The sequence below is a fragment of the Phaethon aethereus genome (genome assembly GCF_964289735.1).
Source record: "Phaethon aethereus genome assembly, chromosome: Z".
Classification (NCBI taxonomy): Eukaryota; Metazoa; Chordata; class Aves; order Phaethontiformes; family Phaethontidae; genus Phaethon; species Phaethon aethereus.
In genome coordinates, this window is record NC_138577.1 from 73,368,939 (window position 1) to 73,395,777 (window position 26,839).

Below are 26,839 nucleotides of genomic sequence, written 5' to 3' on the forward strand. Positions count from 1 at the left end.
TAAATATGCATGAGTAAATATATTTCACATGAACAATTAATATATATTAAGCCTGTATCTCTGTAATGTAATAGTCCTTGTTACTTTATGAAGAAAAGAAAATCCACATACATGGAGTTACTCTTGCTGAAGTGGCTGTGGTGTTGTGCGGCATTCTTTGCCAGAAGTCTAAAATTGGAAAATTCATCTATTTCCCCTGTTCGGGCACACTACTATGCAAAAGTCAGCATTTGAAGTCATAATGTGGGTTTATTTTTTGAATTTCATGAAACAGTAGAAGATTTTACCAGTCAGCTTTGTTTAATGAAGCACACATATGTGGCAGATGATGTGAAGATTGAGATGGAGAAATACCTTGTTATTCCTTTTATTACCCCGTATAAAGACAATCCTAAGCATAAAAGTGTCATCATCAAAGATACAATGAGGATAAACGAGGAAATATTTTATTTTTAGGAAGTTGGTGGAAGCTGAAGTAGAGCGTTCAATAGGAGGGTGATTACCTGACCTCTACTCTAAAACTTCCACTGAAAGTTTTGAATTTAATGTGAAAACCAGGAAGCATGTTGAACAGTTTTCTAGAATAGTGATGTGGACAATGATGTTGGAAGCAGGTAGTTTTAGGTGTAGCTGGGAAGTGTACTTGTTTCTCTGAGAGGCAAACAGATGTTAAAAATACTTGCCTTCGACATATTTTTGACCTCTTTGCTTTTGTTTAGGGTCTCTTCCTGGATATACTGTGGCACTCTGTTTAACAATCGCAATTAAAAATAAGGCCAGTAATGATGAAATCTTCAGTATTTTAAAAGATGTGCCTAATCCTAACCAGGATGATGATGATGGTAAGATACATGTTGTTAGGCTTTGGCAGGCTGTAATTTCTTTTGTGTGTGAACTAATCTGCCATCCTTTGGAGCTATGGGTGTGGTGATTAACAGAACTGTATGCTTTTCCATCTAATAGCTGGTTTCAATTTATCCATAACTGGAAATAATACACCATTGTTAGGGTTTGTTGTAAACATCTTGCATGCAGAGGCAGGCCTGTTTTTCTTAACAGAGGTAACCTGGTGCTTGAGATGTGTTTTCTTGTGAATATTGACAGAAGTAGCATGAAAAAATTTAACATTTCATTTGCCTTCAGCAACAGAGCGCATTTAATGCTGTTATCCTCACCCCTGAGATTCAGTGCTTGTGATTCCCTCCCCTCTATGCACTCCCATGACAGATAAGATGGCCAGCACGCTGGCTTTAGTCTTCCACACATACAAACTCATGATGGGACACCACTCACGTTCTTTTTAGCTTCGCAGCCGCAGACAGCACTGGTTTGTAAATCCTGTGTGCTTTAAGGGGTGAGAAGGAGTGTGAGATCAAGAATTAAGAAATGATCTTCATAACGGGGACAGCTTCAGTGTTTCTGTAATATTTACAGATGTTCTGTTATGCAAGCAGAGAGCAGCAACAGTCCATTTTTTGCCCTGGGAAAACTGTCATGTTTCCTAATTCACTTTAGGCACCACCCACTACTGAGTGCTCTCCCTCCTGCCTGTCTTCAGTTGCAGGTAGCCACAGTTACAGGAGCGGGACTTGACACCGTTCACCCCTAGTACCCATATTTGCTATGTACACTTGCTGGACCCTTCTCCCATGTCATAAATAGCCAACCTCTGTATTCTAATCATCCTTATCTTCCCCTCTCCTCATCCACTCTCCCTTCTATGGTCTGCCAGGCCTTCAGCCTGATGCGTAACTGCAGTTTCCTTGGCTGTCTTTCTCTGCTGCTGTCCGCCAGTGCTGTTAGTGTTGGTAGGGTGGCTGCGTCTCCCATAGCTCTTTCCCTGACCTGGAATTTTTTCTGTATGTTTTCCCCATGGCAAAATGGGAGCCTGAAGATCTGCACATTTTGGAAAATCTTTACTAGCTCCCTGCTCAGCCTTGCAAAACCCTGTTGATGAAACTCCTTTTTGTGAAATGAGTTAAAACCATAAGTTATCTCTACAGTTTTATGAGTAGCTTATGTGTTCTACTTGGAGTACTTACAGTTTTGACTTTAAATAACTTGCAGATGAAGGATTTACCTTCAACCCTCTGAAAATAGAAGTCTTTGTTCAGACTCTGCTCCATCTAGCTGCAAAGTCTTTCAGCCACTCCTTCAGTGCCCTGGCAAAGTAAGTGTAATATGTGCATTATTTAAGGGCTTACAGAACTGTTTAATTCTGACAGTGAAATGCATGATAAAAGAAATGGACTGCAACCTTCAGCAATGTTTTAGGTGCTTCACAGTGCCATATGATTAAGAGAACTAGTGACACTGCTGACTGAAGGAACGGCAGTGTAAATGCTAAGTTATATACATGAATGGAATTAACAGAAATGTGTACATTACAGCTGTGTGACAAACAAATGAGACAGGGTTAGAACATTACTCCATTTTAGAATTACTCATTTGCTGATTAAGGTGAGGAAAAAGGATTTCTCCTTACATTTGAATGACTGGGTAGCTGCCACCACAGTATCTTCTGCTATGACTATGACTCTAGAACAGTTACATCTGTATAAAAAATGAAGAAAGAAAAAATGAAACTTCAAAGCAGTCTGCTGTAAACTTTTTCTCTACCAAAGCATGGTAAAATCCATTCTAAAACACTTCAGAGTGCATCCCTTAAAGGTACGCTTTAACTTTTGAAGAATTTACTGTACCTTTTTTAGCAAAATGAGATAAAATAACTGATTTATAATCTTGTGTGGTTTAAAATTGCTCTTAAGTGATCTTGACATATGAAAGGTAGTCACATGTATCTTAATGAGTTATTTCTGTCTCTGTTCTTAAAGTTATATAAAGCTGTTACAAAAACATGCACCCGGGAGCTTTATAGAGGTGTTCAATGTTCATAAGAAGCTGTAGGTAGTAACCTGCAATCAGTAGTACAAGAGGCAGGGTGATAGGAATACACAGAGTCATGGTATTTTCAGTGCTGTACACCAACAGTGGCAGCCATGAGATCCAAAGAGCCTCTTGTACTTTATAGTTATGTTACAATAAGCTGGATCTTGAATGCTCTGTAGCAGTCAGTGTAACTCTGCTAAAATAGAGGTTTTTAGCAGCATTTCCTTCAAAAAGATACATGGGATAAGTGTCCAAAGAATGTGTGGAAACACCTATCAAGAGGAAGGTCTAAGGCTCAAAAGACAGCAAATTTTGTTCCAGCCAGGTATAGATAAGTACATGAAGCATGAACGTACCTCCTGCTTTTAAGAGTATGAGAAATGTAGCCCAGCTTCAGGGAGTAGGTTTACCCCTAAGATTTAAGTTGCTTTTAGGAGCTATCATGTTTTTGTAGCCTATTTTAGCTCAGGATGGTTATATTTTCCAGGGAATAGTTGTTCAAGAATTGCAGCAGATAGTCACAGAATTTTCTTTTGGCCAAGCTAAACCACTTGTCTTGTATCTGCTACTCTTTTGATCTGAGTCCAACCCTTCCACTGACTACTTACATCTATTAAAAGGTTTCATGAAGTCTTCAAAACACTTGCTGAAAGTGATGAGGGGAAACTCCATATTCTGAGAGTTGTATATGAGGTTTGGAAGAATCATCCACAGGTAAGAGGTTGCAATGTCAAGTATCTTTGAGTTTCAACTCACAGAGGTCATGTTTAATAAATATTACAGTTTGCTTTATATCTTTAAAAATAACTTGTCTATTGTAATCTTATTTGAAAGAAAGTTCAGATTGTATTTACTGTTGTTACTAGTGGCTAAAGTGAAGGCTTGACATAAAATATATACCATCAGTGAGGCCACCTCTTCCTCAGAGTTCATTGTGGGAGGGCAAGGGCTGTCATTCTGATTCAGATTAATACTATGCTGTTCGTCGTACAAAAGAGTAACTTTGCTAAAATCATGTTTCTGTTCAAAGTTGGAAAACAGTGTAGATGTGTCAGTTGATATAAGATGTAGATCTTGTATGAAAAGCAGGCCGCATTCTTAGAAATGTGGAGACCTGGGGGTTTTTAGGGCTGTTGTGGGGGTTTTTTTTCCCAGTTGCCAGTGAAAGCCATACAGTTAACTCCACAAAGCTCATGTTGGAGTCACTGTTGTGCGTGGGCAGAGTCAGTAGAGCTGCAGTCAGTGGCTGTTCAGATCAGTCTGACAGTGGCATGATTATGTTCATTCTTGAGCCAGAGGAAATAACACCCTAAAAGACCTATGAAAAATGCCTCAGTTGTTTAAGCTTGTTCAGTTTCTTCACAGCAGTTGTTTTCTCCCTCAGCTGTCATTCTACTATAAATAGAAATCAATAAGGAACTCGAGCTGAATTTGCTTGCATTAATTATTTCACATATTCCTTACTCGTATGTTTGTGTTACACTTCATTGTGCTTGAAAATGGACTATACCTTACAGCTGCATAGGCCATACTTTCAGAAGTGCTGCCACCAAGAACAAGGGATAATCCTTGCATCTGCTCCTGGACCTGTGGTCCATTCCCTAGGGGTAAAATGGAGCACCTAAAAGATACCTATGCAAGATATCACCTCTCTTCTAAGTACAGTTGAAACATTAAAAAAAAAAAGTATCTTTTTAATATATTAAAAACTTGCTACCCAAATTACTGACCTTGAAAATGTGACGATTACAGTCTTACCTACTTTTTACTTCCATTTAACTGGAGCAGAAGAAATTACATTACTGCAGTCTAATATCTGTATCCTCTTCCTCTTCATTCTGTGGTATTGCAGCGTGACCAAACTGAGATGGAAGTTTCAAACCCAGACTAAATAGTCATGTTAGATTTTTATGAATAGATCAACATTGCTCTAAAAAATACTGAGTGCAGAAGTTATGAAGATCTGCTGTTCTACTTGATCACGGAACTTATATTTTCCTCTCTTGCATTTATTGCACTTCAGTCTCTTGCTTCTGGTCAAGCATTTTCTTTTCTGAGTCCACAACCTCCCTGGCACAGAGAAGAAATGGTGCCTGGACAGCAAGGCACTTGTCCAGAGTCTGTTTTCATGCTGCTCGCCCTACTCCCATGTCTGGTTTGCTTCAGACTATTGGCAGTATTCACAAGGCGTATAGTGCTAATGAGGGATCTCTGCAGCAGATAGCGATTTAGCAATAGGAGTCAGTAGTCCCTGGACCTCTAAGTAAGGTTGTAGTAGTGACTTCACAAAGAGAAACTTTAACAGTGAGAGGAAATGCTTTCCCAAAATCCTAGGTCTGTGTTTCTAGGAAGATCAGGCTAAGTAATTGGAAATTCTTCCTGGCAATACAGAAAGACAAATAGAGCATAGGATGCTATCCTGGGACTTGAAAATTGAGTGCTGAGTCTTCTGTATGATTCATTCAGTTATTTTAATTTTCCTTCCTTAAAAGGAGCGTCGTTACACTTCCTTATTTGACAATGGGTGGTTGTAAGGATAAATACAGTGCAGGCTGTGGTTTTTAGATACCGTGGCATTCAAGCACATGAGTAACTAAGATAAGCCTTTTTTTCTGAACAGCTTGCAACTGCTTTAGTCAGTAACTCCTCTCCGCAGTTGCCTGCTAGATTGCTTGCAACCCCCCAGAATGATGGCAGTGCCTGTAGCAAGTAAGCGCTTCCATTGACTACACAGCACTGGCTCTGCCCTGAAATGAATAGGTCCTGTAGAGAAGAGCTTATTGTCACATTTGAAGACTGTTGCAGTTCAAGGAGAGTAGGCTAACAGTAGCACCTTCTTTATGGTGATCTGACAAGTATATATACTCGTGTTTGAGTACTTTGATGTCAAATACTAGGACTTATGTCTCTCATGCCTTACTTCCAACTATGATGTTTGTATTTTTTTGCTTTTGTAGGGAAGTATGTAAACAAAGAATGATCCATCACTTTCACAAAAAATAGAAAAGGTCATTAAACAGTATCAGAATGCTTTATGTAATTGATACAGATCCCCTAGTTTGAGCAGTTTTAGGCTAGACAACCCAGCTTCCTGAAGTATTTGAAATTACCCAGTAATATCACTAAGGTAGAGTTGCATCAAACAATCTCTGGTTTTATCTGAGGCTGAAATACTTTACACAGATTGTGTGAGTGAGCCTTTTTCTTATTTGAATTACTCTGATGTCTTTCACAAAATACAGATGATTGCTGTGCTTGTGGACAAAATGATTCGGACACAAATTGTTGACTGTGCTGCAGTAGCAAACTGGATCTTCTCTTCAGAGCTTGCACATGATTTTACTAGGTAACAAGAATTTGTCTTGGGTTGTTACTTGCCTCTGAATTACTATTTTAAGTGGCCAGTACACAGTTTAATCTATGAAAACTGAGTAGTAGAAGAAGAAAGTACAATTAAGCTTTTGCTGCTCCTACAAAATACGTACTTTAGCATTTTTATTTCTGAGTTGGGGTATGAATGTTTACGTCGCACTGCATGAATGTTGCCAGCATGTAATTTTGCAAGTAGTCTCTAGGCCTGTTGAAGCACAACAACACTGGAACTATTTCTAGGCAAAGTCTGTTGCTGTGTGTTATATAGCTGCTAGCTGAGTGTGGTCCTGGTCTTTGGTTGAGGTATATAACTTGTATCACCATTGATACATTGCTTATTGAAAACAGAAGAAGTGTTTGGACTGAGAAGTCAGTTTGATGTTGGTAGTCTTGTAGTATGAGTATGAAATAAAATGCTGGTTTGAAAGTGTATTGCAAAAAGTAAAGAATGAAATGATTGTTAAGCTTTCTTATATTACAGGTATGCTTTCCTGTATGCTGAGTGTTTGCTCACTTTAATAGATGTCTTAGATGATACTAAGGTGTTTTTTTAAATTCCCCCAGATACATTTTTTTGTAAGAAACAACATGTAGTTTTCTATCTTGGAGTAGTCTGTCATGTAGTGTTTTGAGCTTTGTGTCTTTCCTAGGTTTTATATCTGGGAGATCTTACATTCCACAATTCGTAAGATGAACAAGCATGTTCTGAAGATTCACAAAGAACTGGAGGAGACCAAGGCAAGATTGGCCAGGCAGCACAAAAGAGTGAGTTATTTTTTTGTAACTTTTACTTATGTCAAGCTAAGTTATACAAACCTGCATGCTGCCAGACTGACACACAGTTGGTTTTGGTAAGGACTGAATGTTTTTCAGGAAGCATGTCTGCAGACATGTGGTCATCTGTAGCACTAAGACATGAAAAACCGGATGCATGTTCTCAGTCCACCTTTCTAATGGTAGCTATGACCTAAGAATTCAGTGAAGTCATTAAGGGAATTCACATGTATTTGCACTGTTCAAGCGCACTCTCGGAAGTTTCTCCTCCAATTTGAGCATGCCTGTCACTTGCCTTCTAATCTAGATTCCCATTACCTTATTAGATAGCAATAAGAACAGTTACAAATTATTTACAGTAAGTTCTGTTAAAGAGTACTCCTGTGGCTTCCATGCAGAAGTGCACGGAAACAGCTATTTGCTATTGAAAAGTTGGCTGTTACTGTTCTTCTCATGGATGCTGCTGGATTCTGACACTGGCATCTGTCACTTCCTTCTTCCAGCTTATTTTTCTGAATACCTTTGCATGGTCTGGGTTACTATATACAACAAACTGATAAGCAAGTAGCCACTGTTGTGTTCTGTTGTCCCAAGTGGGACTGTAAAATGGGGTGCGAGAGTGTTTTCTGTGGCAGCAGCAAAAGACAGGACCCAAGGAAACTTGGCTGAATGCGATACTTACTTGTGGTAGAATTGAGTCAGTTTATAGACATATTGAGAGTTGCAGAAAGTAAGAAAGGATTTCTGTGTAGTCTGTGAGTATGATTAGCTGCATAAAACCCTTAGCTAGCTCCAGAACCTTGAACAAAATTCATGTCAGAATTCGGCACATGGCACAGGGGCTGCTGATGGTTTTTGAAGGAACGTGCACAGGTCAGTAATTTCTCCAGAAGTTTCAACTGAGAGATAGCTAGTACCTCACAGTTTGCCAGTGTTGGTTCATGCAAGCCCCTTCATCGTCTTTTCTTCACTCCCAGCCACAGCCATCGTAATTGCTTGCATCGTCAGTCTACATTGATCAGCTGTTAATAAATGCCTGTGATTATTGGAGACCTAGATGCACTCATTGATCTTACTGTGAGGCAAAGACCTTCTCTGGCGTCTCTAAACAAATATACCAGTGTTTTCATTCCTGTACTTGCTGCAGCTCTTTATTGCTGAGTACTTTAAATGATTATTTTGCCAGGAGGAAACAGTTGCATGCAACAGTGAGTAGTTCTGCAGGCTTTTGCTCTGCTGCATGATCATTTCTTTTAGAGGAAGTAAGCCATCAAGTTTTGATGTCCCCATCATGAAGTGGATTGCCTTACTATGGAATGAGTCCAAGGATTACATGCTTTCTCTTAGGTCCTATTGGTCCTTTAGCATTTTTAGTTCAGGAAATCTCTGTAGATGGGGGAAAAAAGCAAGTTCCTATAGAGAGAATACAATTAAATTCTCACTTGCTCTGGTAAGTCATTTTTATTTTTTTATGCTGATTCAGAGCTGTAACTATCTTCTGATTTGTGAGTTTCATGTGCTGTGCAGTAGTTGAGTTAACACATGTCCCTATATTTGTCACAAGTTGCATATGCTCCTTTTATAAATATTTGAAGTTGTTAATTTATGAGTGTCTTTGCACAGAAACAATCTTATGAGACTGAAGCAGTGTCTGTAGTTGAATGTATTGTTACCCATCAGATTCTGCCTTTCCTCTTGTATCCCTTGTAGTCTTGTGTAAGACTTTGTTACAGGAGCTCCCAAGTCTGGTGCTTATGAATATTTGGTGGCTTTTGTCGTTGTGTTGTTTTGGTTTGGTTTTGAGGCAATGAGGACATGCCATGTTCCTAGTTAGTAGTTTGGTTTCCATGCTGACCCTTTCTAGCCTGAGAACCATCCCTTTGATCATGGATATAGGGAGTCCCTGCTTTAACACCATGTGCTACAGTCTCTAGTCTTTCTTTTGTGCTGACCAATCGGGGCCATCTGAGTTCTTGCACAAAGAGCTTTATTTTTTAGAGCTGTGAGATTTCAGAACTGTTCATTGACGGAATTACCTGCCGTGCTGCAGTGGACACAATTTAAAAAATCTTTGCCAGATTTATTTTTAAAAGCTGTTTATTATCTGGTAATGATAAAGTCAGTGGGGGTATTATCTTTTTTTGCGTTTCCACTAAATAAAAGACTAGTCAATCTTTAAGCTTGCGGTGGTTTCTCTGAAACCATGATTATTACTTTTTTTCAGGGCTTTCCCATGTTGCCATTTTTCCTTCCAGATTTCTTTTCTGAATTATACTCAAAGTAAATGTCCTTCAAAATACAATACTTACCAAGCTACAGAGCAGTTTCAGTTGCTATTCTCCAGACTTTTTCACATGTGGAACCAGAGGGCATTAACAGCATCCACAGGTAGTCAGGTTGCTAGTTAGTCTTGTGATGTTGTCACTTACAGCGAGACAGTGATGATGATGATGACGATGATGACCGAAGCAGCGATCGGGAAGATGGACCGCTAGAAGAGCAGATAGAGCGCTTGCAGGAAAAAGTAGAGTCAGCCCAGAGCGAGCAAAAGAATCTCTTTCTTGTTATATTCCAGGTAATGATGGGCAAAGTCTCTTTTCACTTTCAAGTTTTAAAGTTACTGGATTTATAAGCTTTCAGTGTCATTTTTATCTTGGGCATCTTCCTGGAATAAGAATATGGGGATGGGTTGATGGGTTTACTATGGGTTAGAGTCAATCCAGATCATCCCCCTGCAATGACTGCTTCTGAGCAGAATCTCTTCAGTTTCAAGTGCTCAGGAACAGAGGAGTTCTGCTAGCATACAGTTTCCTGAACAACCAGAAGGTAACTGGATTTTATTTGCTTACTAAATTCAGTATTTGCCGAGCAAAATAAATATTCTCACATTGCTGTTCAAAGCTGTTGTCCCCCAGATCTGCTTACCTGAGGTTAGGATCCTGCTTTCATTTGATGAGACTGAGTATTTTTTTCCTCTCCTGCAGCGTTTCATTATGTTGTTAACTGAGCACTTAGTGCGCTGTGAGACTGGTGGAATTGATGTATTTACGCCTTGGTACAAGAGCTGCATAGAGAGGTTGCAGCAGATCTTCCTGCAGGTAAGTTTCATTTCTCAGTGTGGAAGGCTGTGGGCAGGGACGTGCTGGGTCTGCAAGCTCTGTGGCTGGAGAACGAAGCACTCTGTGAGAGCAGCAGTAGGTGGCAGCAGCACGTCTTCTCTGAAGGCTAGCGTGGGGCTGGGTCACAACTCCCTAGTTCTGGCCACATGGCTGCCACAGGCTGGTGGAGTGACTGGTCCTTGATTAATTCCCACGCTGTGAGCATACTGCAAAAAGATACCAAGATGTGATCATGAATGTCGCTGAGCTCCTCTTAACTGTGTGCTTATAGTAAGGGCAAAGTTGGAGCAAACAAGAATACTAAAAATAGATGTCTTTTAAATAAGTGCATTAAAATATTGCAGAATTCCTTTTAATAAGATGTGTAAATATCTGTTAAAAATCTGTATTAAATCAGGTAACAAGCACAGGTGGCTGGATGAAAGTGATGGTAATAGAAAATTATACCTGTGCGATCCGAAGGTATGCTGAAGAATGGGAATGGTGGTATAGTTCTCCCCTGAGCTGAACTCTTCCCTGGTAGTAGATGTGGCTTCAGAGGAAAGCGAATATCAGGATTCTCCTGGGATATCTCTGCAGTTGCATGGTGTCCTGCACACAGTTCAGGGTCCAGGAGTGAAGAGCTACAGAGAGCAGAGTGCTTCTCAAAACAGGATGTCAGCACACGCTTTTTTCTTGCAATCACTAGTGGCTCTCCATTACGCTTTTTCTTGTCAGTGGCTACGCTGTTGTGGAAGTGAGATGTGCTTAGCCATTTTGATTGAAAACATTTGACCTGTGATTCTTGCATGTTTTTACTTCTCTGCCTGTTCTTATATAAAGTTAAATGAAAATAATAAAGGTTTGTGTTTTGTTTTTGTTTTTTATCTGCCAGCATCACCAGATAATCCAGCAGTACATGGTGACCCTAGAGAACCTCCTGTTTACAGCTGAACTGGACCACCACATACTGGCTGTGTTTCAGCAGTTCTGTGCTCTGCAGGCTTGAGGATTATTCATGGGCAGAGTCTTGTCTGCAGGACTTTGATGGCATTTAATCTTTTTTTTTTAATGGTAAAACTTGACATGGGGATGGAAAAAATTTTTGACTAAAACTGGCTTTCATGTGCTCCTATATAAAACAATACAGTACTCTAACCAACAGCAAACTGTGTAAGCATCATAAGCCTTACAAGATATGACTGCAGGGGATAGACGTGAAGTAAAGTGTGAATTCTTTTTGTTGTCTTTTAATTTGGTTTGACTCTTGACTTCATGGTAGTATTTTTGCTTCTCCCCTGTTTTTATAAAAATAAAAAGCAGAAAAAAAAACCAAAACCAACCAAACAAACAAACCCCAAAACAATAGAATTTGTTACCTCTGCTGAGCCCTTAAAGGCATTGCAGAAATGAGAAATAGTTCATAGTGTTTTGTGAGTATGAAAGGGGATGCACCTTCTCAGTGAGCAGTGTGGTAAGTTCTCTAGTATGGCGTAGGCAAAGTGTCTTAACTTTGGGCATGTGAAACACTTGAGTTAAGCTTTCAAAGTAGTATAGAGCATATGGATTTGTTTATTACCAAGCCAGCTAGATTTTCAGAGTTTGAAAGAACATGGTTTTAATACAGCTGAAGTACGTTTTTTTAAATGTATTGTCTAGTGTCTTATTACAGTAGCTACAAACTGTAGAGGAACTTCATGGAGAACTTCTGAAAAACACAATCCTTTTTGCAGTATGGTCGAAAAATCATTAATTGCTTCTGGCAGCAGCCTTCACTGGTAAATAGAGACAGTGAGCAAGGGTTGGAGTGGAACAGACTTTTGACTTCTGTACTGCAAGCCTTACCTGGGAACTCCAGCCCCAGATGCCAGGGGAGAGAGCCGGGCAGCATTCAGCTTGTTCCTTTATTTCAGCCTGTAGCTAGTTGGGCTGCCAAGCTTGCGCTGGGCTGGACCTGCAGGAATCCAGAAATCTTTCTGGCAGTGACAGTGGATGAACCAAGTGCCCTCACCTCATCTGGCTTAGGAACAACTGCTTGGCGGTGGCTGCATCTGGTACCCTTCCCTTGCTTTATAATGTGACAACAGCACATGGCTCCCATGTTTTCAGAAAGCATTTTAATGCTAAATTAAGTGATATCTCACAGGAGACTTAGACTGGGAAAACACAACCTGAAAATAGAGTAGCCTTAGTTTTGCGTTATGCAAGTAACATTACGTACATGAACGCCAAACCGGAGTGGTCTGTATTACGGTAAGCAGTGATGAATGGCAAGGACACTGCCTTAGGTGCTCAGGTCTGTCTGCGTGCAGTGTATTTCCAAGCTCCTTATGGTCTCTTCAGTTTGCAGATGAATGTTTAAAGAATTTCATACTCAGTGCTATTGAGTTTAAGCTTAACAAGTGATGAGCTTTGAGTAATTTTGTTCCTGTACAAATTATTTTTTCAAGTATGATACCTAGTAATGCGTTTCATCTGTACATTGACCAATTGACCTCCTGATCAAGTGAGGAGGGGTAAAAAATGGAACTTTCTACTTTGAATGTTGACCTAAGTTTGTGTGTGGCCTGTAGCGATCCGATATATCCTCATAGGCTTAGATCTGTTACTTCTGCTTTCTTTGCTTATCCTTTCCGATTTGATTGATCCCTCTGTTCTTCCAGGGTGTACTGTTAATTGTTGTATATTTGCTTTATGCAAGAGTTTTGTCAGTCATGCAGACTTCTGCTTCAAATCTTTTTCTGTTAACGTTCTTGAGTAATCAAATAGGTTTTTTTTTTTTAAAGAAGCATTTAATACTGTAGAGGTTTTAATTGGGATTTAATAGGTTTTTTCCACTGGCTTGCATCAGTATCAGAGTGCTGATATTAATTAATGGTGGGGGTCTAACTATAAATGTGACGTCTGTAAAACTGAATGCAGTTCGAACTTGCAAACCTGTAACTTCCTCTGAGCCTTGACAAATACGGGTGCTGGGGATCCAGTTGCAAATGCCTGAGCATAATCCTGTGATTTAAAACCAAATAGCAGCGTCTTTCAAAATCGATTTGACTTCCATGGCAAGCATGGGCTTTGATTACATTTCTTGAGTCTGTTGGAAATGTTCCCCTCTTTGTAGGTGGCCTACACCTGACTTGACTGGGAAACTGGTTGGATCTGTAGGAAAGAGAACAAGACGCTTGCATAGCGATACCAGCAGCTAACTGGAGAAACTTGGAACTGCTGAAGCATGAGATGGGGGATAGTGTAAAGATGCTGTAGAAATGTGGTGTGGTTGGAAAAAAAATGCACAATTAAAGACAAAAATAAATGAAGGTGAAGCAGGTTGCTACTGGGAGTGTTTGTCCTACCTGATGGGGGGGGGGGGGGCAGTGAGGAGGCACTGAAGCAAAGCAGTTGTTGTGGGGTTACACTGGTGTTAAATGTGCTACTGGCTGATCCAACATGTGTCCCTCACCTGCGCAGCCATGTGAGGTAAGCATGTGTGCTGCTAGGTGCCAGGAGGGTGCTGATGTGGAAATTCTCCCTCTCCCTTGCCACCTCCTGTCTTCTGGGCTGTGCTGCTGCAGGAGATAAGGCAGGGGTGGGCTGGTGGTCCTTACTGAGGGGTGGCTGCTACAGCCAGCCCACATGTGATTTGGCAGCAGTGCACACCACCCAGTTGCCCTGGAGAGGAGTTTTGGGACCCAAGATGGCACCAAGTCACAGAACCATGACCTGGAGAACTACCTCCAAAAGTTCTGCCAGGACTTGCCTCCTGCCCTCTGGCCAACTCCATGTGCCACTTTCCTAGGCCTTGCTGGGTGCCTGAGTCCTCCATGCTTGGTGGGAAGGCAGGCCACTGAGGGCTGCAGATGATGGGACAGCGTTGGAGAAGTGAAGGCATGTTAGTGGAACCATCACCTGCATGCCCAGACACCTTCTCCTGTAACATTTCAGTTCTGCACTGCCACAGTGGCCCAGGCTCCCCCAAGAAGTCTCCAGAGGCTTCACAGAGATCTGCCGTACTTACAATGGCAAAGGAAGAAATGCAGAGCAGCTGCCTGGAGCATGTTCCTCTGCTTCAGCCATTTCTGCAACAGCTGTAAGAACTGAAGATTTGAAATTTGAGAAGTTTGAAAGTAAATCCATGCTCTACCTAAAGCAAACTTCAGGTGCACTTAGAAGGATCTACCTTGGAATGCTACTTCCACCCTGCTCCTCCAAGGACAGGCATTTGTCAGAAGTTTGTAAGTGGAAAGGATAAAGTTGTTTAAGAGTCACCTTGGTCTCTGGTCCAAAATGTGGGGGAAAAAAAGCAGTAGAGAATACACTTAAGGACTTTCACCTATGAAACATGGTATACATGTGTCAGCAACCTCCCCAGGAGTACACACCTTTCCTTTGAGAGAGAATACTCCTTTCCCACCTAGAATTCTCTTTCAGTGGACTCTTCAAATCCAAGCAAGGAGAACCTGCCTCATGACACTGTCTCCAACCACCACAGGAGGTGCTTTATCAGCTAGTTGTCCTCTGCCCACCCATGGCAAGTAATGGGAACTGGAAACCAAACGGGACAAAATAGAGCCTTCCTCCTCTATGGGAAGGAGACAAGGAGTGGGAAGTTAACCTTATGTTTCAATAGTGTATGAAGTACAATGATACCAACTGGGCATACAAGGGAACAATTTACTGAACTGTTGAAAAATTTGTCATATTCTACCCCAAGATATCACTTAAAGGCCAAAGCTTATTGTTCTGTACAGAGCTTCTTACAACTGACAAACATCACTCTTCACAGAATCTGGCAACAGATTGTTCATAATTAGCATTTATTTGACTTGGATACAAAATACCATTAAAAAGATAATGAAATTTGAAAAAGAAAAACCAAAACAACAGATTAACACTACATTTTCTCATAAGTTAATTCCTGGCCACATACAGTACATGTCTTTTTATATGTATCTTCATCAATGTTTTCTTCTGGTCCATACTCATGTTCGTGTATGCTAGCTTCTTTCTTCCACAAACTACTCCTCACAGCACGGCGGAGTTCTGATGAGAAATGCAAGAATAATTTTAAGATTTTAATAAACATTAAATAATGGTTAACAGAACTCAAGCTAACAAACTTTTTGAGGACTACATATGATAATCTGCTTTTGCCTGTCTTCCATAAATTTTGGGTGAGAATACACTATTGCAAGAAAAAGCTTTGACTTGCCTTATACTCTTCACCATTGTTTGCATATTTTAATGGATAAAAACTACCATGACATGAGATCTCACAGGAGATGATTTTCCATTTGGACTAAGTACATGTTGCCCACTGCCTTTTCACATGAAGCCATTCAAGGGTATCCAAAAGGGGGTAGGTGGAATGCAGAGAAGTTTTCATAAAACACCTCATTGTTTTACATGACCAAGGAGGAGTACTTTTCATTCAGGTCACAGTAAGCCTCCCAAATGACTTGGCATTCTCTAAGCTTTATGCCCAATAATGCGAATGCCTGCTTGCAGCAGCCGCAGTGAAGTTGGTGGGTTTGCAAGAGCACAGGCTGGCAGCTGAGCCCAAGATACTATCCGGATGTTGCAACAGGGTGGCAAGCAAACCAAACAGCGTAACAGAGTCATGTTTTGAGCCACGCCATTTGGGCTGCGACCTTCATCATGTTAAGGCCTGTACTTGCACTGACTCTGGCATCTTGGCTACAGTCTGCTGCCAGTCCTGCACGCTGAACACCAATGGTCAAGATAGGGGTTACTGACTCATTCTCATGTTCTGCCGCCTCCAGACACTACCAGTACAGCCAGCTTGAGCTTTCTGCCTCCGTGAACGCTGACCCAAAGTGCAGCATGCATGCTATGGGCAGCACAGACATCATGGTAAGCCACAGCTCTTGCAAAGAAACAAACATGCAGTCTTTTTTAAAATCACTAGCAGAAAACTACTGTGCTGAAAGTATTCTTCAAAAGTTCTACCCATTTAATACTCTCCTAAAATACTCTTTTATCAGGGAAAAAACAAGGATAACTAGCAGTAAAAACAGCAGCTGGGAATACTGTGAATAGTGGGAAAAGGCACTTCCTTTCTTCATTTATTCTACCAGAAGCCATATATATAACAGAATTATAGCCCACTGCCACAAAGGGATATCGATGTTCTCTGCAAATCAGGAAAAGGAACAGGAACACTCTATGGCACATTCTGGGTCATACAAAAAAAAATTTAAAAAACACCATAAAGAACTATTGTAATTGACTTCTGCCACTTACATCATGTCCATAGGACAACAGGTAATTCAGGTTGGAAGGGACGTCAGATCTGCAGTCCAACCCTCTGCCCAAAATACTCAGCTATGAGGTCAGGCCAGACTGCTCTGGGCTTGCCCACACAGCTCCTGAAAACCTCCATTTTGCCACACTGCAGATTTTCTAAATAGTTTTAATCAGATGCAGAAACAAATTCAAACAAACAGAACTGTACCTTACTTCAGGTAGTGCAGTATGTAAGTTTAATGCTTTACCTTTAACTTTCTTATCAAACTTCTTCTGTTTCATTTTCTCTCTGCTGTCACGGCGGAGTTCCTTTGCTTCTTGCAATGATTCTTCACTACCCCAGACTTCAAGAGAACGCTTGATTACCTACAGGATGGACATACATACACATCTATGTACACATACCTAAGTCAACCCAGTCTTGGCTCTGCCTGCCATTTGCCTCTTTGCTCTCGACTCGCAAACACAGCATTCCTTCCACAGTAAGAGGCAATGCTGATTTTTCAGTATCAGCTAGATGTAACTTACTCAGGGAAGTCAAACCCAGCTCTAATTTTGTGCATATTCAACTAAAGCAGCAGCATTCCTATAAAAGTAGCAAACAGGAAATGACTAGAGCCCTGGAAAATCTACTTGCCTTTCCTGCTGCCTCTGAGGGCAGAGCTGCAAACACGAGGCCACAGCTACAAACGGCCACACACAGCAGTAGCTGCCCCACGTGTTTCAGAGCAGCACTGAAAGGCCGTGCACTTCATGACCTGTAACTGTGCAAGCCGAGGTTGTGGTCCATACACATCTTTAAAATGCCCCCAAACACAGACATTTTTTATGAATTTGGACCACAGCTCCTCTTTAACTATACAGAAAATTTACAAAAGCTATGCATAATAAACTTCGCTTCGACAAAATCATTCAGAAATCAGAACTGAAGTGACACATTTTGGCTACCAAAGTTGTCAAAGGTAAAAAGTCTGCAATGCACCAACAGTTTCTATACCTGTAGTTTTAAATAAAGTTTCATGTCACCCCATCGTGAATTATGAGGGTTTTTCTTCACAATGAATCTGAGCACCGGTTCCCTCTTGTCCAAGTCACAGTCTTTAAGAAGATACTCTTCTTTTGCTTCTGTCCTTGTTATAAGCTTATGTTTATCTTCAGCATCTCTGGAAGATGTAAAATAATGGTAAGAAAGCTACACCTAAACCACATTATTAACATCTAAGTCCCCATCACTTCTAACATTCCTGAAATACAGTCAGCCCTCATCCTCTCAGTTTTTAATGTACGCAAGTAACTTCGGATTCCAACAATCTAGCTAAACTCCAGCATAGGTCTACTGAAGTTGTTTTAAAATTCTCCCGTTTGAGCAAAGAGTAGCTGAGAAGCCTGTTTTTCTAGAAAGGCTTTTCTTCCAAGAGGGAGTAACTGAAACTTAAAAGGAGTATGAATAATTTTAGGTATTCACCTAACCCAGATGCAATTCAAGAGGACAGAACAAGGCTGACACATGGTCAAGACAGAAAGAATGTGTAATGTGAGACAGGTCAGATCACCTGAGAATATACATACTCCATATGCTTCTAGATCCCAGAAACAGATTAGCAACAGACAGGAACACTCATTTCTAAATGCAAGACCTCAAAAGATTGTAACTTTTACCAGACAGATAATGAAGAACTGTGTAACCACAGCAGCATTTATGAGTTAATGAAAAAAATTACATTTACGCAATCGTGACCGAAGTGTAACTTGAATTGCTTGAGCCGGAACAATCTGCCAAACGCTAAGTGCTAGCAACGGTCATAAAGGAAGTAGTGCTGCAAATGTAGCTTTACTAGAATTCAAAGTTCACAGTAAAAGCTAATGCACTAAGGAATCTCTAAACATTCAGCTCCAAGAGCTACTTAGTCAGATGGAAAACTACTCCTAAGGCTCCAAGCCCTCTCCACCATGTGCTTCCTCCACCCATCTTACCTTCAAGAGACATGCCACAGCACTTGGTCTCTAATGACTGTGAACTGCCTACACCATGTGCACACCCCGGCTGCTCCCTGTAGTAGGCGGGGAAGCTCTCAGAAAACTCCTGTGATCTTTTTTTTTCCCCATTCACCCATTCATTCCTACAATCCTGTGCGGTTGGCTGCATCGAGATTACCCTGGTTATCTCAATGGCTTTTGGAGCTTTTTCTGTATTAAAGATAAGAGAGGACAGACTGCCTTCTGCTCAAGGACAAACTCCTGCTTACCCTGCAGGTCAACCAGTAACCTCCCATGGGGGTTCTGCCCTTTGGCTGCCACACTCCCAGCCCACTCATGCTGACCAAACACTAACTTCACTTGGGTTAATTCACTGGGACAGCAAATAGTCTCCTAATCCTGGCTCCACTTCAGAACACCGGTATTCTGTGTTCCATCAGTTTCTCAAATAGCTCTAGTCTGCAACCAGACATTAATCTCCATGCTGACAAACACGCCAACTGCTCTCAAGACATCATGTTTCCATGTTATGTAAAAATCTCCTGACATCCCCTACCCCAAGACAGCCTCACGAGACAAAGCTGCATTCTGCACTTCCGTAACAGAAAACACAGAGGTTATCGCTCAACTTCCATTTACTTTTTCAGAAAGTATTAAGTTACTGAAAAATGTCTCTTTGCCAACAGCCTTTTAATTTAACAGAATTTTAATTAACTAAATTACAGCCAGCAATCTTTACACAAAATAAAGCTTCCCTCTCCTGATTATTTGTAATACCTGCAATTATCACATGTTGCCCAATCAAAGTGCTGCATAAGGTAGGAATCCATGAATTCTTTGCCACAGTCTCCACAGATGAGATAGTCAAATTCTAGTACAGGTGCTAATGGAAAGAAATTTTTTTTTTAAAAGGAACTACCATGTTAAAAACAAGCATCTGGAATTGGTATTACAGGCAATTTTACTAAAATTTACATTATAGTCTTGTATTTGTTACACACCAGTTTCACTCTTCTATTGAAGTTTTCCAGAAAGATACAGTACAAATTCAAAGCCATTATCATGCAATCCCATCTCCGCTGGTCTATTTCTGTTCTTGCTGGTAGGTTCACTGTATTAAGTATTGGATTTCAACATTCAAATGCACACATTTGTTTCAACTTAGCCATTGTTAAAATAAGAAAAAATTCTCTTCATTTCCCCATAAAAGGTCTTCATATCCCCTCCTACAGCTTCCTCCTTTCTGGCCCTCCAAAATATGCCCCGATTCACAGAGGACATGCAGGCAGGAACAGGAGGAAGCAGAGAAGGGGATGCAGTTCGAAGAGTATGGCTAGAGCAGGAAGCAGTACAGGAGCTGCACTGGCATCAACAGTCCTCAGTCCTGCTCCCGTTTTCTTCCTAGCTCACAGCCACACCTGCCTCTCCCTAAATGAGCTCAATGGAGGCCTGGGGCGGTTGACAAGGTTCTTGTCCATTCCAGCTGGCAGAAATGGAGGTGGATGGCCAGAGAGCTGCTAGGAGTGGAATGGGGATGGAGCTCCACTACAATCCTCTCCCCAAGCCCTCTCAGCACTGCTCCAAGCCCAGACTCATCCCAGTTGCCGGCCATCGCTTCTGGACGCATCCTCGCCGGGTGGATCACCTCTAGCGTCATCGCCATCTGCTTTACGTTCCGTGGGACACCAAGAAATATGTATTCCAGTAACTGCAGCTATAACAAATGTTCCATTAACAGTAATATTGTAATTCTAACAGAAAATTAACACTTTTATACAGTTTCACGAGCTGAAAGTGAGGTAATGCTGCAGAATATTAACAATACCTGAAACAGAAGATTAATGCTTGATATGCAGCACCATACATTTTTAATTGCGTTTGCACTTATAGCAGATTCGATCCAGCAAAGACGACATTTTATGCCAATTTAGTCCTACTCGCGACAGCAGGATGCTCAGTACTTCACATCGTCATGCTCTTACATCACATTTCCATCTTTAAGGCAGTACTCCCGAACATAAAGACATTTTATTAAGACAATGACATTAAGGATTACACAGCAAAAATGGCTCCAGTGCAAAGGCACCCCAGATCTACTTAATTTATTGTTAAACATCAGCCCCTCAAAAGTAGGGCTGCTAGCTGTTTACCCTCTTAATCAGATCTGGTGGTGATTCTAACAAAGAGATACACTGCACCAACAGCCCTGCAGCTGATTCAGAGCAGAACAAAGCAAGACAAAGACAATCCCAGAAAAGTGCATCTATTTTGGGATCCTTACTTCTCCATTATGCTTTTTGGAGGGAGAATATCACAAGACAGTATGTTGAAATCCTCCACCAAACGATCAGCAACTTGGCGTCAGTACGTTTTATAACGATAAAAGCTGGCACTGCAGCAGTGCTCTCATCTTGGCATAAATGCTATCAACCTCAAAATTCACAGAACCGACGAAGCCGCGCAGATTTACACTTATTTTGGTCTTAAAATTAGAATTCCCGAAGGAAATAGTAGAAAATGTTTATCGGGGAAAGGGAAGAAAAAACCCAACTGCTGTACCCAAGGGCACTGACGGCGTCCCATTTCCGCGGCTTAAAATTCCTCATTTTTAATTGCCGCCTATTTGCTAGCTGCTTTAATGCCGAAAGAATCAAACGCGCCAGAAATTGAGCACATCCAGAAGGACGCGTTAGGAGGAAGAAGGAAGGGGAAAAAAAAAAAAAAGAGGGGGGAGGGGGAGGAAGAAAGGGGGGGGAAAAAGCCCGGGAAAAAAATAAAAAAGGCGCCCAACCCGCCCTGCTCGCCCAGCCCGAGACCGGCTCACTGCCGCCCCCGCGCCTTCCTGCCCTCCCCCGCCAGCTCCACGCACGCGGCGCCGCCCCTTTCCTGCGCGGCCCCCCGAGGGCTGGGGGCTTTTTTTTCGTGGGATTGGGGACTTTGGGTTTTTTTGGGTTTTTTTTTTTTTGTTTTTTTTTTGTTTTTTTTTTTTACCGGGGGGATGCACGATCTTCTCGGTAGCGCCGCGCTCTTCTTCCTCCTCCTCCTCCTCCTCCAGGAAGAAGCCCCCTCCCGTGTCGACGACCTTGGGGGGGGCCCGCGCCCGCGCGCCGCCTGCAGAAGACAAACGAGACGCCGCGTTAGCGCCGCGGCGGGACCCGCCGCCGGCAGGGGGCGCGCGCGCGCGCTCCCCCGCGGCGCGAGGCGGGGGGCCGCGGCGTGCGCGCGCGCGCGCGAGGGCCCCCCCTCCCCCCACGTGGGGGGAGGGGGGGGCCCTCGCGCGCCGCGGCTTCCCCCCACCCCCCCCTTCCCGTTCCCGCTCCCCCTCCCCACCGCCTCCGCCGCCTCGCGCCAAAAGCGGCGCCCCCCCCCAGTCCCATTCCCCCGCAAAAAAAAAAAGAAGGGCGCGGGGAGCCGCCCGGCGAGGCCGGACCCGTCCGCCGCTGCCATCCGACCTGCGGCAGGATAGGGCCGGGCCGCCAGCCGCGCCTGCCGCAGTGCCAGCGCACGTTGCCGGTTCCGCTCGATCTTCGCCAGCGCCGCCGTCGAGAGTGGCGGCCGCTCGCCCATCGCGGCCGAAGCTGCTTCCTCCTCCGCCGGGGTTGAGGCTGGGGCCGAGGCCGGGGCCGGGGCCGGGGCCGCGCCCGCCATGGCGGCGGCGGAGCCGCGGAGCCCCGCGAATCCCCCCCGCTCCAGCAGCGGCGACTCGCCCTTCCCCTCGCCGAGCCGCCGCCGCACTGCGCCTGCGCAGAGAGGGAGGCGGGGGAGGGGGCGAAAGGGGCGAGGCCCCTCGCGCAGGCGCGCATCCGCCGCCTCGCCTCCCCGCACCGCCACGGCGGGCTCCGCCCCGCCGCCGCGCAGGGGGTGCCGGGAAGCGGGGGGGGGATGGGGGCACGCGGGGCCCGGTGGGGCGGGGGCCGAGGCCTGCGTGGCGCCCGGCCACGGGGGCCGGGGGGGTGCCGCCCGGCCGGGGGGGGGCACGGCCGGAGGCCGGGGAGGGCCCGGCGGACGCCCGGCCGCGGCGGGCCTGGGGTGGGGGTTGCGCTCTGTCGGGCGGGGTGGGGGAGGGGAGCCGATGACCCTGCGATTTCGGCTGTGGGCCGCGTGTGCCGTTTCGAGCGCTTTCTGCACCAACCGTCGCCTCAGGCTCGAGCCACCCTGTTAAAAAAAAAAAAAAAAATTCCACCACCAAGCACCCCCCCCCGCGGCAGGAATTCCTCAGCAACGTCACCCAGCAAATACCCCTTTTGTCCAGGAGGCGCGGCCCGGGCCGTGTGCTTGTGCCCGGACGCGGGCATGCGGCATGGCCCAGGCCGAGCCCCGTGGGGTGACTGTACAAGATGGAGGGGGCAACGCCCGCCGGCCCCGGAGCTCAGGTCCCTGTTCCGCCAGGGGTGCCCGGGCGTCTCCTCCTCCTCCTCCTGAGCAGGGCCCAGTTCTGCTGCGCCGGGGGGGGGGGTGCCCCACCTCGCTGGGCCTGCCAGAACAGCTTCAACCACGTTTTCTTTCCTGAGGAAGATACTTGGCGGGTACCATGGCCGCTGGCAGCCCTGGGTGATCCAAGCCACGCTCAGCACGGGGAACGAGAGCTCTCTTACCAAAATCCCCCTCACTACCTTTACTGGTTGCGTGTGATGCACGCGCAAGAGCAAATGGAGGATAAATGGAGCCTGTAGCCTGCCTTATTGATGAGATACACGTAAATGGCTTTGTCATGCAAATGTGGCTCTAAGCCACTTTCCTATAAAGCCAGCTTAATACCGAATAGCCGGTGATCCTCGCTTGCCGTTAGGCAGCGCCTGCCCTGTCCTTCAAGCAAGGGAAATGAAGACGTCGTTACAGATGCTTGCTCCCTGCCTCCATACCAAATCGGTATGACCTTACAGCACAGAACGAAGTCTTCCTCCCCCAAGGGTCTCTCCTTTCCATGAGACTACCTGCCAGCCTTTCCCTGCTGCCCTCAGAATATATCCCTAGTGCTTCTGCGATCCAGTCCTAACTACCCACGGTAATTACCTGCATAAACTGTGTTTCTGCTCTGTCGAAAAACATTTTACTTCTTTTTAGCATGTCGTCCCTGCTTGGTATTAAATTTCAACAACAGCCAGCGGAGTGTGCTGTAAACGCTATGAAAAGAACATCCTGCTTCTGGGAATTTTTATATATATGCATGTATTTAAACGCAGATGAAGACATTTTAAGTGGTTCAAATATTTGCATGAGTGGTAGATAGTTCCTCCTGCCAATTAAAGTACTTCTCTTGTCTCAGATCACAGAACCTCTTCCTTAAAAACTAATAACCAAGTCATACTAAACTGTCCACTTTCAGCAAGATCGCTTTTCAGTGTTTGCAGAAAGTTGGAGAAGTGCCACAAAGAACATGTCCAAATACCCTTCAGAGTCAAAGACAAAGGTCTATAACAGAAGGTATTTAACAGATGAAAATATAAATTGCAATGCTGGCCTACAGGAAGCGGCTTATGGAATGGTATCCTATAAGCATTCGTTTCTCCAACCTCATTACTTTCTCCTTCGGACTCCCTGACGGTGGACTTACAAACAGACGAATAAATACATTAAAAGTAAGTAAAATAAAAGTAGTTTGAAGCAAAGTGGATGACTAGATGACTTGGAAATGGAATTGTTTGCTTGAAAAGCAAACATAGGTGTGTTTGGATTCCTTATTTTATTCTAGTGTCACTCTTTTCTCCTTTGTTCTGTAGGAGTAGAAATTTAGGGAAGAGACAACTTTTGAGTTGTGTTTGGGGGTTAACAAATAGTTCTGTATCATTCACAAACCAAAACTGCATTAAAGTGAAATCAAGTTTGGGACCCTGTGTAAGGGTTTTAAGGGCAGAAGGATATTGTTATTATGCAACCAAACTGGAATTAGGATTAAAAGGAAATTAGAAGATATAAACAAAAGCAAATTCAGAGGCAAGGCACTTGGACAAATTTGGCTGTGGGCCACAACTATCCATGCAATGCAGCTAGTGCTTTATTAAGCGAAACTGTTTTAGAAACATGTAGTAGAGGGTTTTCTTTCTTTTTCTCAGGGTCAGTCTGACTGGGCAATCACAGCAGAATGTTCTCCCCAGCTCTGCTTATGACCAGAACGAATCAAAATTTTCATCGTCATGAGAAGGTAATAAAACTAATAGTTACGCATGAGGAGGGGTTACAAACTATCTCATATGCACTCCTCTGGTCATGCGATAATACTCATGTTTAATATTAAACACACATGGCTTAATGGGTGCACATGAGTTAATAATCATAATGGTATCAGTGTTTTAGGTAGTTCTCCAGATGCTGTATGCCGAGTAATACTTGATGCTGGTAGCCCTGTGTCATGATTTAACCTGGCTGCTCACTCACACCCTGCCCTGCCAGCGGCATGAGGGAGAGAATCGGAGAAAGAGTGGAACTTGTCGGCTGAGATAAAGACAGTTTAATAGGACAGACACCCCCCCCCCAATAATAATGATAAAAGAATATACAAAACAAGCCATGCACAGCTCACCACCCGCTGACCGATGCCCAGACAGTTCCCGAGACGCGGTGCCTCCCCAGCCAACTCCCCCAGTTTATACACTGGTAAGGCATGATGTCATATGGTATGGAATAGCCCTGGGCCAGTTTGGGTCAGCTGTCCTGGCTGTGCCCCCTCCCAGCTCCCCGTGCACTCCCCGCCTGCTTCTTGGCAGGCCAGAGCATAGGAAGCTGAACAGTCCTTGACGGCTTAGCCACAACTAAAAACATCAGAACGTTATCAACATTATTTTCATCCCAAATCCAAAACACAGCACTATGCCAGCTACTAGGAAGAAGATTAGCTCTAGCCCAGTTGAAACCAGGACACTATCCATCCTTTATTCTATACCATCTACATCATGCCCAGGTTCTACACTTTCCAATACATTCCAGTTAATCACTACCACTTTTCCTGTCCTTTGGTATAGACAAAGAGAGATATCATTCCCTTAGTCTGTGGGCCATCCCTCTAAAGTGTGTGTTGGGTTCATTTAGTCCATGACTTTGGGCTCCATCAGTCATAACAGCCCCTCAGGGCAGGCGAGACGGTGTGTGGTGTTGCATTGTTGCAGGCTGGAGCCCGTCATGGTTCTATCACCACTGGTCTTCTAACAACCACAGTAGTAATGACATGCAGTATTATATAGCAATTAACATTATTAATTCAAAGCATTGGCTATTCTTTCCCCCATCCTGCTTGACCAACTGATCTCCTTCCATGACCAGGTGACCCACCTAGTGGATGAGGGAAAGGCTGTGGATGTTGTCTACCTGGACTTTAGTAAAGCCCTTGACAGCGTCTCCCACAGCATTCTCTGGTAGAAGCTGGCTGCTTATGGCTTAGACAGGTGTACTCTTCGCTGGGTAAAAAACTGACTGGACATCCAAACCCAGAGATTTGTGGTGAATGGAGTCAAATCCAGTTGGCAGCAGTCACAAGCAGTGTTCCCCAGGGCTCAGTTTTGGGGCCAGTCTTGTTTAATATCTTTATCATTGGTCTAGATGAGGAGATTGAGTGCTCCCTCAGTAAGTTTGCAGATGACACCAAGTTGAGCGGGAGTGTTGGTCTGCTGGAGGGTAGCAGGGCTCTGCAGAGGGACCTGGACAGGCTGGATCAATCAGCCGAGGTCAACTGTATGAGGTTTAATAAGGCCAAGTGCCGGGTCCTGCACTTTGGTCACAACAACCCCATGCAATGCTACGGACTTGGGGAGGAGTGGCTGGAGAGCTGCCCAGCAGAAGAGGACCTGGGAGAGCTGGTCAACAGCTGGCTGAACATGAGCTGGCAGTGTGCCCAGGTGGCCAAGAAGGCCAACAGCGTCCTGGCCTGTATCAGCAATAGTGTGGCCAGCAGGAGCAGGGAAGTGATTTTTCCCCTGTACTTGGCATTGGTGAGGCCACACCTCGAATCCCATGTTCAGTTTTGGGCCCCTCACTACAAGAAGGACGTTGAGTTGCTGGAGGGTGTCCAACGAAGGGTGACGAAGCTGGTGAAGGGTCTGGAAAACAAGTCTTAGGAGGAGCGGCTGAGGGAACAGGAATTGTTTGGTCTGGAGGAGGCTGAAAGGAGACCTTATCGCTCTCTACAACTACCTGAAAGGAGGTTGTGGTGAGGTGGGTGTTGGTCTCTTCTCCCAGGTAACTAGTGATAGGATGAGAAGAAACAGCTTCAAGTTGCACCAGGGGAGATTTAGATTGGATATTAGGAAAAATTTCTTTATGGAGAGAGTGGTCAAGCATTGGAACAGGCTGCCGAGGGAGGTGGTGGAGTCACCACCACTGGAGGTGTTCAAAAAACATGTGGACGTGGCACTTCAGGACATGGTTTAGTGGACATGGTGCTGTTGAATTGATGGTTGGACCTGATGATCTTAAAGGTCTTTTCCAACCTTAATGATTCTATGATTCTATGAAAATCAAATCCCCTTGAGGTACAC

At 44.0% G+C, this 26,839-nt stretch overlaps 2 protein-coding genes across 3 annotated transcripts in view; one reads left to right on the top strand and one right to left on the bottom strand.

Annotated features, from left to right (window-relative positions):
• The window catches only part of NCBP1 (nuclear cap binding protein subunit 1), a gene marked incomplete at its 5' end in the record, with an annotated part of 30,086 nt that extends 18,600 nt beyond the window's left edge, over window positions 1-11,486 (top strand). For both annotated transcript variants that reach the window (XM_082013417.1, XM_082013418.1), the window contains 8 exons: window positions 720-842; window positions 2,068-2,170; window positions 3,510-3,603; window positions 6,132-6,235; window positions 6,912-7,026; window positions 9,467-9,610; window positions 10,020-10,133; window positions 11,029-11,486. In XM_082013417.1, coding sequence (XP_081869543.1) covers window positions 720-842; window positions 2,068-2,170; window positions 3,510-3,603; window positions 6,132-6,235; window positions 6,912-7,026; window positions 9,467-9,610; window positions 10,020-10,133; window positions 11,029-11,142 — 911 coding nt within the window. In that variant the 3' untranslated portion in view covers window positions 11,143-11,486. The remainder of the gene's footprint in view (window positions 1-719; window positions 843-2,067; window positions 2,171-3,509; window positions 3,604-6,131; window positions 6,236-6,911; window positions 7,027-9,466; window positions 9,611-10,019; window positions 10,134-11,028) is intronic.
• Window positions 11,487-15,021: 3,535 nt separating this feature from the next.
• Window positions 15,022-22,673, bottom strand: XPA (XPA, DNA damage recognition and repair factor; the record flags this gene model as incomplete). The annotated part of the gene is made up of 7 exons (XM_082013331.1): window positions 15,022-15,170; window positions 16,643-16,760; window positions 17,392-17,557; window positions 19,149-19,254; window positions 21,363-21,482; window positions 21,824-22,526; window positions 22,611-22,673. 7 exons carry the CDS (start codon window positions 22,671-22,673, stop codon window positions 15,022-15,024), a joined length of 1,425 nt encoding a protein of 474 aa, XP_081869457.1.
• Window positions 22,674-26,839: the final 4,166 nt, after the last annotated feature.